General features: G+C 51.9%; 1 protein-coding gene across 1 annotated transcript; it reads right to left on the reverse strand.

Annotated features, from left to right (window-relative positions):
* Nucleotides 1-583: 583 nt before the first annotated feature.
* CD19 (CD19 molecule) lies at nucleotides 584-7,096 on the reverse strand. Its single transcript, XM_036826370.1, has 15 exons — nucleotides 6,975-7,096; nucleotides 6,438-6,725; nucleotides 5,911-6,114; nucleotides 5,500-5,793; nucleotides 4,355-4,462; nucleotides 4,036-4,084; nucleotides 3,624-3,712; nucleotides 3,123-3,236; nucleotides 2,896-3,000; nucleotides 2,745-2,813; nucleotides 2,581-2,640; nucleotides 2,429-2,485; nucleotides 1,766-1,858; nucleotides 1,561-1,663; nucleotides 584-702 (listed from the first exon to the last, which is right to left on the reverse strand). The coding sequence occupies exons 1-14, from the start codon at nucleotides 7,063-7,065 to the stop codon at nucleotides 1,575-1,577; spliced, it is 1,710 nt and encodes a 569-aa protein (XP_036682265.1). The 5' UTR covers nucleotides 7,066-7,096; the 3' UTR covers nucleotides 584-702; nucleotides 1,561-1,574.
* Nucleotides 7,097-11,516: the final 4,420 nt, after the last annotated feature.

An 11,516-nucleotide genomic window follows, 5' to 3' on the forward strand; every position in this document is an offset into this window, starting at 1 on the left:
CTTGAGTAAGTTGCCTAAAGTCAGCTAGCAACTGAAGTATTGAATTTCTCTGTGCCTCAGTCTTCTCAGCTCCAAGGTGATAATAATTTTAGCGTACCTTTTTCATAGAATTGTCATGAAGATGAAATGAGATGTTACTTGTAAAGTATTTATTAGAACAATGCCTGGCACATCATAATAGCATTAATACAGTTAAAGTAAGTTTTAAAGGTTCAGAGATAAAGAAGGAATAGAGTCTCAAAAACAAACACAGGACATTATGAAGAAAGAACAGGTGCGTTAAGAAAAGGAATTCTAGAAATAAAAATATAGGTACTGAAAAAGTCTAGGCAATCTTACAGAGAGCATTGAAACTTCTGGAGCAGGAGAGGGACAAGGTTTCAGATGCCAGTCCTGGGTTTCAGAAGAGCACTGGAGCTGGGGAGACCAGGCAGATGACACCAAGACTATCAATGACTGAGTCCACCTCTGCCTGAGACAGGCAGGAATTTGGGTGTGGTAGAGCTTGCTACATAATGGTTTCAGGGCCTGGAGACTTTTAGCTCTGAAGTCTTTGTGTTTGTGGTTTATATCATAGGCAGTTTACCAGGCAGTAGGTACAATGGCTAGAACAGCAGCCAGATTTCTGGATTCAGCTCTGTGAAGTGCTAAGTGCATGACTTGGCCTCTCTGACCCTCGGTTTTCCATCTACACAACTGCACCTAGGAAGGGAGAGTGTCAAGAATGATATAGGCTCTGGAATTAGATGGCCAGAGTTCAAGTTCTGACCCCAGCATTTATTATCTAGGTAAGCCTTGGGCATGTAATTTAGGGTCTCTGCCTCAGTCTCCTCATCTATGAAATAGGGTTGTTTGTGAAGATAAAATGAGCTAATATATATAAACATACACACACTTAAAGTATACATAAAATACTCTGGTACAATCCTGGCACATAAGAGATGATTAGAAAGGTTAAATGCCTTCATTAATGTTAGAACATAGTAGATGCTCAATAAATGGCAGTGATGACTGCCAATTCCTGGATTGCTTCGTCTTCACTGGGCACCACGAATACAACTGCTGAATGAACAATGATTGAATGACTGGCTGGCGGGAATGGCAGGCAAGTGAGGGAGATGAGTGCAGGCCAAGCCCCAGGCGGGGAAAAGGCCCTGTGGTTCCGGAGATGCAGTTCTCCCTCCTCCGCTGGATTCAAGAGGGGATGGGAATACACGCATCCTCACCTTCCCTTCCCCTCCCACACAAGGGCACTATGTCACAGGATTGGAAGAGCTCACTGAGTTTATTTGGGGAGTGCAAAGGGGGCCGAAGTTTCACTTGTGTACACTGTGTGTGTACACAGATAACACGCATCCTGAGTAACACTGCTCCAGAGGCTGGCGCCATCTGCTGGGGGTCCCAGATTTCAGAGTCAGATGTGGATCTCAGGGGCCTGAGGAGGCCCATGCTATGCAGAAGAAATGGTAATGGGGAGCAGGCCAGGAGCCAGCACCCCACTTCCATCCCTATTCATCTCCCGTCTTCTTTCCCATCCCTGGAGGGCAGTTCCCAGCTCACCTGAAGGGAATCACCTAGTTGCTCCAGGTGCCCATGTGGCCCCCTCCTCGCCATGCTGGTTCTGGTCCATCGGGATTATCCATATTCTCGTAAGAGTCTGCATCTGGTCAGGACCAGGAAGGAGTAAGATATAAGTGGAGCTGAAAGTCAGCTGGGAGGGAGGAAGCCTCAGAGGACAATGGGAGACAGCAGGAGAAGCACCCACCTTCTTCATGACTGGGACCAGGCTGGGCTTGAACAAAGCGGAGCTGGGGGGCTGCATACAGGATCCCTCTCATATCCTCATAAGACTGGGACCCTGCTTGGCCAGGGGATGGAGAGTTGGAAGCCTGGGAGCCATGCTTGGGGAAGGGAAGTGCAGCCTAAGATACTGAGGGAGTCTTAGGGGCAGAGGAAAGTGGAAGGCTTGAACAATATTGTATTAGGAAGGAGTGACAGGGGTAGCATCAGGTTCTGGGCCCTTGTTTGTTGTAGGGTTTGATCACATGTGGTTAGATTATGGTCGTGGTCAGAGAAAAAGTGAAGAACGGAATTGGAAGGAGTCAAAGTCAGAGTTGTGTGGAGGTTGTAGAGACAGCTCAGGTCAAAGCTGAGGTCTGCATTGGGGCTGAGGTGAGCTGGAGGTCAAAGTCCAGGCTGGAACTGGGTTGGGGTTGGGGCTGATGTTGATGATGAGGGATGGGGTGAATACTGGGCGTCAGGATGGGCATTGGGGTCAGCGTTGAGGTTAGAGTTAGGAGTCAAATCTAAGGTCAGGATTGGGCTTGGGTTTGGGGTCAGAACCAAGGTCAAGGTCGGGCCTGACATTAGAACCGAGGCCACATCAACCCAATCTGGACAAGACAGGCAGGTCCCAAGCACTTCTCACCAAGGGAGGTTGCCTCCCTGCTGGGGTCCCAGGCTGACCCATGGGGGCTCAGGAAGTCTGGAGAAGGAAGAGGGAAGTCACTCCCAGCCTTCGCGTCACACACACCACCACCACCACCCACCCCGCAGGAATGTGACCATCCTCACACACACCTGTTGTCCTGGCAACTGGCTGGGCCAGTTCTTCATCCTCATTCTCATAAGACTCAGCTGCTGCCGAAAAAAGAGAACTCCAGGGACCACTCTGGCCCTGTAGGGGATCCACAGCCCTGTGGGTTCTCCCAAGTCTATGAGGCCCCACGAGTACCCCAGATTACCGTTGGAGAAGGAGTCTTCATCCTCAGGACCCAAGACCCCTTCCTCAGGGTTCTCATAGCCGCTGCCATCTGGTGGAGAAGGAGGGGGATCCAGGGAGGGCCCACAGCCCACCCCGGCTGAGAAGGTGAGGATGAGGGAGGGCAGTCTTACCCTGGGAGAGCTGGTCCTGCCCAAGGTTGGAGTCGTTCTCGTAGAACTCGGAGCCCTCCTCACTGTCCGGCTCCTCATAGGCCTCCGCTTCCTCTTCTTCTGGGCCTGGGGTTTGGGGATGGGGGTGGGAACCGGGTCACGGCCCCCCTCCTCCAGGCCCCAGTCCACTATTCCCGCCACAGACCGCTCCAACACCTCCCATGTGAGTAACCACCCCCCTCGATCACCGGTTCCTGGTGGGCTCCGGGACCCCGCGGCTCTGGCCTCCTGGACGTCGCTGCGCGGATTTCCGTAGGACGGCACGGTGGCTCCCAGGCCCGCAGCCCACCGCAGGGCGCGTCCTGGCGGGTGAGAGGAGATGGGGGCGGTCAGGGCTACGGGCAGAGGATGCTTCAGGGCCTGCTGGAGGACTCCGGGTCTAGGTACCCAGCCTTGAGCCAGCGGGGCGGGATCTAAATCTAGAGGCGTGGCCTGAAGTCTCGGGCGAGGTTCTGGGGTCAGAACCGGACTTCAGGTCCCGAGTCTGGGGGCGGGGATACGAGTTCTGGGGGCGGGTCTTGGTCCTGGGGGCGGGGCTCAAGTCTGGGCGGGACTCCGCACCATGGGGCGGGCTCTTTTCTGAAGGCGGAGCTCCGAGCTCGGGAAGGCTTGGAGCTCAGGGGTCTAGAAGGATGAGAAAAATGGGTGGGGCTCTAGCTCTGGGTCAGGGACCTGGCGGTGCCTCCTACCCGTGCCTGAGTGGGGAGTGGAGAGGGAGAGCATGTTCCCGTACTGGTTCTGGGCCCCGTTTCCAGGGGGAGGTGTCACTTTGAAGAACCTGGCGGAGGAAGGGGAATTGCACGGTGAGGCCAGGCCTGGAGGGGACTGGAGGGGACACTCAAGATTCAGGCTAGACCCTCAGAGGTTAAAATGTGGTCACTTGTTATGAGCACCTCTGTTCTGCCACAGCCTACAGAGGGGTCTGCGATCACTCGAAGGAGGACTTCACAGAGGAGGTAGCTTTGGTGCTGGGCTTTGAAGGTTGGGCAGTATTTCAACCATAGAGATGGAGAAAAGACACCCTGAGCAGAGGAAACAGCAAGTGCAAAGCATAAGGTGAAAGTGCAGGAGTGGGAGCCTGGAGGGCGCTGGCATCATTACCTTCTAGTGGGATCTGTCATTCGCTTTCTTTTCCTCCTCAGGATCAGGGCTGGTGGGAGTTAAAGGGAATGATCAGAGGAGGGACTCAAGAATGAAGATTTGGGGGATGCTGGGAAAGTCACTTGGAGGAGATGGGATTTCAAATTCCAAAGAGCTCGGGTAGTTTGGGGGAGGGGGTAGAAAAGGAGTGGGGGCAGGATTCTGAGGTCTGTGGGGGAGGTGTGGGAGGAGAAACAGATGGTTGTCAGACTGGCCAGTGTGGCCTCTCCTGAGGAGGGAGGGGTAAGTTTGGGAAGACCAGCTGGGGGACATGACTCACCTCTTCGAAGATGAAGAAAGCCCACCAGGCAACCCAGGCAGAAGATCAGATAAACTAAAGTCACAACAGGGACTATCCAGCAACCAGTCTCCAGTAGCCAATGCCATACTGCTAGGGGGAAGGAGCTATGAGTTGAAGACCCCGGGCTGGCATCTTGCTGTCCAGCCTCAAGACCTCAAAGGGCCATAAGTCTGGAGGGCTGGGGCAAGACACAGATCCTCAACATCCCAAGCTACAGGGAGGGCTCTCCTCCCTCCCTCTGAGGACCCGGAGCCTGGCACGGGACCTGGAGTGGCATCTGTTAAGCAAACCATGAACAAACTATGACTATAGTCAGACACAATGTTAGGATTAAGGGGAGCATAATGATCAGCTTCCTGCTGCAGTTAAGGACAGCCATGGTCAACGTAAAGGGCAGAGTTGAGTTCACAAGGTTAGAGGTGAGACGCGGCAATGTGCTGCTGAGGTCGAGTTTGGAGGGAAAGTTCAGGATGAGTTTGAGAATTGTGGTTGCAGTAGCATGGTAGGATTGAAAGAAGGGAGACAGAATGGGCAGAACATTATGGCCAATTTGATGGACAGGTGAGGAAAGGAAGGATGCCCAGGTTGCTGGCTTGGGCACATGGGCAGGTGGTAGTGCCCTTCACTTCTAGGGCCACCTAGAAGACTGTGCTTGAGGAAGATATCAAGTTTGATTTTGTACATGTTGAGCCTGCAATGTCCATGGGACATCAAATGGCAATGCCAGGAGTTGGTTGGGTGTGGGGTGTATGGAACTGAGTCACCAAGGCATGGTGGCCTAAGGAGCCATGGGAGTAAAGGAGGTCAAACAGGAAGAGTGTGTAATCAAGGGTGAGAGAGTGTAGACAGGGATAAGAAGAGGGCTCAAGGCTCCAACAGTGAGGAATGAGGGAGGAAGGAAGCCTCTCCCAAAGTTGATGGGAAGGAACAACCAGTGGTAAAAGACCCAGAAAAGTAATGTCTTGGAAGCAAGGGAGGAAAAAGTTGGGGTCAGTGTTCAGTGTAGAGGTTGGGGCTCGGGATGAGGCTGCTACTAGCCCTCAGGTTGGGGAACCAAGGTTGCCGTGCTTCCGGTTCTTCCCAGTAGCCCCACTCAGATGCCCCACAATTGGGAGAAACTCTACCTGACTGGGCAGTAACCTTCAGCTGCACCTGGGTGGTCACGTTGCCATGGTTACAATGATAGATGCCAGCATCTTGAGCTGTGGTCTCGGGCAGCAACAGAACAGCCTTTCCCCCGAGGGTGCCCATGACCCACATCTCTCTGAGTTGGGCATCCTCACTCAGGTTTAGGCTCAGCAATTTGATGCTAGGCTTCTTGGGACGCACATGGATCCAGGAGATGGGGCCTCTGGCCAATGAGGTACGGGATGCCCCACAGGACAGCGAGAGTGTGGAGCCAGGGGCCACAGTGAGGTCTGGGGCAAGGAGAGCCAAGGCTAGGAAAGTGTAGTCCTTGGGGGTCTCCTCCCCTGCACACCCTCCAGTTCCCAGTTACCATCCCCCCACTTCCTGGCATCTCCCCAGCACCTTACCATGGTTGTTGCTCTGGTTCAAAGTGCCGTTAGGTGGGGCACAGGCAGAGTCTGTGTGTAAGATCTCAGGGCGGTCCTTGGCCCACACATAGAGCTGGGACCTTGTGGGGTGACCAGAAGAGGGCCTGGGGCCCTCTGAGGACCTGTCCCCCAGGCCACAGCTTGGGTCATTTAGGTCTGAAGCATTCCACCGGAACAGTTCTCCTGGGAAGATACCCAGAACCAGATACAGAGACATCTAGGAGAGGCAGAGAGATACAGAGACCCAGAAAGGCAGAGGCAAAGACCCAGAGAGAGACAGAGAAACGGCGACTCAGAGAAAAGAGTGAAAGACAAATACAGAGCAGCGCAGTGTTGACGTCACGAAGCCACAGCAGTTTTTAGAAGCCACCTAAAACTGGCTCCCAGCTTGTCCCTCGGACCCTCCAGCCCCTCCCTCCAGATCCATTTCAGCTGCTGGACCTCCTCCATCTACGGTGGGCCTCCCTCTTCTCATCCAGCCCTCCCTGCCCCAGCCCGGACCTCACCGCTGCCCTTCACGCTGACCGTCCAGCCAGGCTGCCAGGCTTGCTCAGAAGAGGGGCCTGGCTGGCACAGGTAGAAGCCCCCCATCTGGTCGGAGACATTGAAGATGAACAGCAAGGTTCCCTGGGGCTCCTTCAGGGTGCCCAGGGGCCCTACATGGATGCCCAGGCCTGGTAACCCTAGGCTCAGCTCTAAGAAGGGTGTTGATTGGGAGCCCCGAAACCAGGCCAGCTGCTCAGGGGGACCATCTGAGAGACCTTCAAGGCATGGCAGCACAGCATTGCCTCCCTCTGTGGAGAGAGAGAAGGATGGGGGTGGGGAGTGAGGAGCCCCTAGCCCCCTTCACGCCTCACACTGGGTTATAAAGCCGACGACCCCACCAGCTGGGAGTGGATACGTCCTCAGAGTCCTTGCAGTCCTCCCCTGAATTTTACAAATAACAAAATGGAGGCTCAGAGAGGGTAAGTGACTTGCCCAAGGGCACCCAACCGGAACCCAGGTTTCCAGCCCTTCCATCCATCTCTGCCCTCCGGACATACCTTTAGCCTCCAGTAGGTGTGTTTCCTGGGGCCCGACTCCCATGGGGGTAAGGAACAGGAGGAGGAAGAAGAGGAGGAGAGGAGGTGGCATGGTGGCCAGACTCCCCGGGACACCCAGCTTCGCCGCGCGGGGGATGCTGGGGCAGGCGGGGACCTGGTGGGCACTGAACCATGGACGTCTGTGGGGGAGGACGGGCAGTCCCCCCGGAGAGGAAGGGGTGGTCATGCCTCAGGCCCTTTCTCCATGCACCCCTCCAGAACCACAAAACTCGCCTCCTCCCCGCTACCGTGTTTTATTTTCATCACAGCACTTACCACCATGTGAGATGATCTTATTTGTATGTCTCCTTTCTTGATGGATTTCTGTTTCCCCACTAGAAAGCCCCTTGTGGCAGAGACTTTGTCCTGTTCACAACTGTACACACAGTGCCCTGGAACAGTGCTTGGCACGTTATAGTGTAGGCACCAAGGAATATTTGTTGAATGACTGGGTCCAGGCTCTCTCCTTCTCCCCCTCCTCCCTCCTTCAACCCCAGGCTCTTAGTTCATTTCCCTTCACACACACACCCCCTTCATTCATTCAACCAACATCTCTTGGGCCCTTCTCCACCTCCGTACAACCAGCCCATCACACATACGGTGGGATCTGGCAGACCTGAGTTTGAATCCTCCACCTCCGCCACTTGGCTAAATGTCTTCATCTTTCTAAGCCTTAGTTTCTTTCTCTGTAAACTGGGGATAATAACCGTAGTCTCAAAATATGGTTTGTGCTCTCAGGTCCCTGGGGCCAGGACGACACCTCCACACTGTGACAGTGTATGGCCTGTTCTTAATTGCTGCTAATTCGATGATGACCCCTGTCCCCGTTTCCCCAAAGTATCAGCCAGGCCAGAGTGACGTGTTACAGATGAGTGAAAGAGGAGTCCCTGCTTCCCTCAGAGATAAAGGGAGCCGAGCTGCAGTGCTGCATTGGGCTTCTCAGCCTCCAAGATCTCCTCCCACTTCCAGAATCCAGACATAACTTTGCATGTTCCCCTTCCCCAGAGAAAAACAACTGTCAGAAGGGGAGACACACTGCCCCCTCGCCCTTCTTCACCTGAGATGGATCCTGGCTTTTCCTCATCCTGCTCTACAGTGCCCGGTAGACAAGTGCTATGTTGAATACAGACCTTGTTAAGACTTGTCCTGTAGCTTGGTATTACAGATGTGCTATCAGTGCAGTAAGGTGAAGGCTGTCTACCCAGAGAAATTCATAATTTATATAAGAAAATAAATTTCATAAATTAAAAAAATATATATTGTTGTGGAGATTAAACAGGATGATATACATACGGCACTTGTAGCCCAGCACAGCACATAGCAAGCGCTCTCAGTTCATGAGAGACAGTGTCCATTAATAGCTAAGGGTTCAAGCCATTCTGCCACTGGGGCTCCTTTGCAGCGGTACTGAGGAATGACTGATGGTTAATGCCCCTTTGTCTCCCAGTTCTTCCCCAGGAAGCCCCTGCTTCAGTTATGGAAGGAACCCATTTAGAAGTGGGAAAATCGAGCCCTCCCCCGCCACCAAAGGCAGGGTGTTGCCTGAGATCACACACTGGGCTGGTGGTACAACCGGGCACCAGAACCCAGGCGTCCTGACTCTTCAATGTGTTCTTCTGCCACATACCCCTCCATGTCTCCTCTCTCTCTCTCTCTCCTCCCCCCCACCCTGCCCCACCCCCTCCATGTGAATCTCTGTGTCTGTCACTGCTGCAGTCACGGAAGGAAAAGGGCCAGGGACCCAGGAGACCTGCTTTCTCAGTTGCTGGTTCCCAGGCCCGTCTCACTGGGCTGTGGCTTCCTGTTTGCCTTAGGCAAACCCCAGGGGACCCTCCGGCTGGCAGGGCCCCCACCTCCCTTTGGGGGTGTTGGGGTGGCTGGGGTGGGGGGAAGAGAATGGAGCCGGTGAGGGGGCAGGACCCCATCTGCCTTTCCTTCAACAGAATCTCTCTCATCCCTTCACTAGCTTCCCAGCTGCCTCACAAGCAGAGCCTTCTTGCTAGAGCATGTCAGCTCCCTGCTTAGAACATTCCAGCGACTGTTATCTGCCTAAAATAAATATTCCAAAGGCCTGGGGGAGGCTGCCCGTGACTACATTTCCTACCTCAACTCTCCGCCACTCTGCCCCTGACTCAGGGCCTTTGCACTTGCTGCCCTTCTTCCTGGATCTACTCTTGGCTCTTTGCTCCACTGGCTCCTTTCCATTGCTCAACTCTCAGTTCAAACATTGCTTCCTCAGAGAGGCCTTTCCTGACACCCCAGGTACTTTGAAATTAACCTCACACGCCTGTTTTATTTCCTTCCCAGCATTTGCCCCAGTCCCAAAGTCTGCTTGTTTATTTTTTAGTCTTCTCATTGGCCTCCTGCCCTAGATTATTCATTGTGCTACAACAGGGGTCTTTACTGCCTGGTTCACTGGCATCCAGTAGGTGCTCAATAAGTGTTTGTTGTATAAATGAAGGAAGTTAGTTATGGTTTCCGAAGGGGAAATGAACGGGGTTGGGGGGGGATAAATTAGGAGTACGCAATTAACAGATACAAATTACTATACATAAAATAGATAAGCAACAAGGATTTAGTGTATAACACAGGAAACTATCTTCAATATCTTGTAATAACCTATAATGGAAAATAATCTGAAAAAATATATATATATATACAACCGAATCACTCTGCTGTACACCTGAAACTAACATAATATTGTAAATCAACTAAAATAAATAAATAAATAAATAAATAAAAAGGGAAGGAAGTTAGGAAGAGTGACAGAAAACTTTCTTTTCTCTTTCCCCCACGTACTCAGTCACCAAAGCTAGTTCATTTTCTATCCTCAATATTTCTAGAGTCAATTTTCTCTTGTTTTGGACTCTTCTCAACCAGAACCATTTCAACAGCTTCTTTCGTGGGCTCTCTGTCCTCTACCTCCTTTACTTCCCACCCACATTCCTCACAGAGAGTGTTTCCTTGGAATCAGCCGTGTGCTTCCACTGCTCAACAGCCTTCAATGACTCCCAGGGTCTCTCGGGTTAAAATCCAAGCCTGATAGTTGACCGGAACCTATTTACAGGCAACATTTCATTGCCCTTCCCAAGAAACCCTGCCACATATCCAGGGAGTCTGGACTTTATTCTGAGGGCAAGAAGCTCTTGGGGATTTATAATCTAGGAGTTGACCTGGTCAGATTTGCATTTTCTAAACTACCCAGGCTGCCGTGGGGTGGGGAGGGGAGGGGGTTGGAGGGAGGCCAGAGAGTAGACAGTAAGTAGGAAAGTGTCATTCATTCATTCACCAAATATTTATTTACTACTGTTTATTTACCCGGCACTGTGCTAGGTGCTGGGAAAATAACAGGGTACAAGAAAGACAACGCTCTTAATCTCATGGAGCTCTGATTCAAGTCTTGGGGCACAGAAGGCTAAGGGGGTAATAAACAAGTTAACCAGTAAACAATTGGTTAACCCATTGTTAATAAACAATAATAAGTTAACCAATAATCAATTTCAGGTGGTGAGAAGTCTCTATGCGATCTAATGGTGGACAGGTGATAGAAGTGGCTACTTTAGACAGGGTGGTCAGGGAAGGCTCACTGAGAAGGTGACTTCGGAGCCAAGACCTGGGGTGGGGAAAAGCTTGATGTGTTCAGGTAAGGTCATGTTTAGTTTGTAAAGAAACTGTCGTACCCTTTTCCAAGTAGCTATACCGTTTTTACATTCCCATCAGGAATACATGAGAAACTCAGTTTCTCCATCCTATTCACCCGCATTTGGTATTATCACTTTTTAAATTTTAGCTGTCCTGGTAGGTGTGCAAATAGGAAATCTGCACTTCCCTAATGGCTAATGATGTTGGATATCTTCTTTCATGCACATATTTGCCATCTATGACATCAATGAAATGTCTATTCCTGTCCTTCGCCCATTTTTAAATGAGACATGACCTGTTTTACAAAGATCACTCTTAATTGCTTTGAGAATTAACTAAAGGGGCCAAATGGCAACACAGGGGGAGCCTCTGGCAGCGTGGAAGTTCAGGAAAGAGATGATGGGGACTGGGCTAGTGGGGACTAGTGATGGTGGGACTGGGGCTAGGTGTCAGAGCTGAAGATGAAGAAAAGGGACCCGTTCTGGAATATTCAGTCTTTTGGAGGTAGAGCTTACAGGACTTGCAGAAAGACACGAAGAACCAAGGACTTGCAGGCTTCTGGAATGACTTTCCAGAGGGAGAAACGGGTTTGGGAGAAAGGGAATCAAGGGCTCTAGACTGAAGTTGAGTTACCTGTCACCGTCCAAGGGAGAAGAAGTCAGGTCGGCTGTTGGAGGGGAGAGGTCACAGATAATGAGAGCTTGACCTAGGCAGCGGCCGACAGAGGAAAGGAGGGATTTGAGAGGCACTGGGAGGTGGAGGGAAGATTAGCAGGAAGCGGTGACCGGCTTTGAATATCAAATGGGGGTGGGACATGGACGTTTCTGACTTCTACGGACTGACTACGCGGGGGACCCAGCG

The sequence above is a fragment of the Balaenoptera musculus genome, chromosome 15 (assembly GCF_009873245.2).
Source record: "Balaenoptera musculus isolate JJ_BM4_2016_0621 chromosome 15, mBalMus1.pri.v3, whole genome shotgun sequence".
NCBI classification, from domain to species: domain Eukaryota; kingdom Metazoa; phylum Chordata; class Mammalia; order Artiodactyla; family Balaenopteridae; genus Balaenoptera; species Balaenoptera musculus.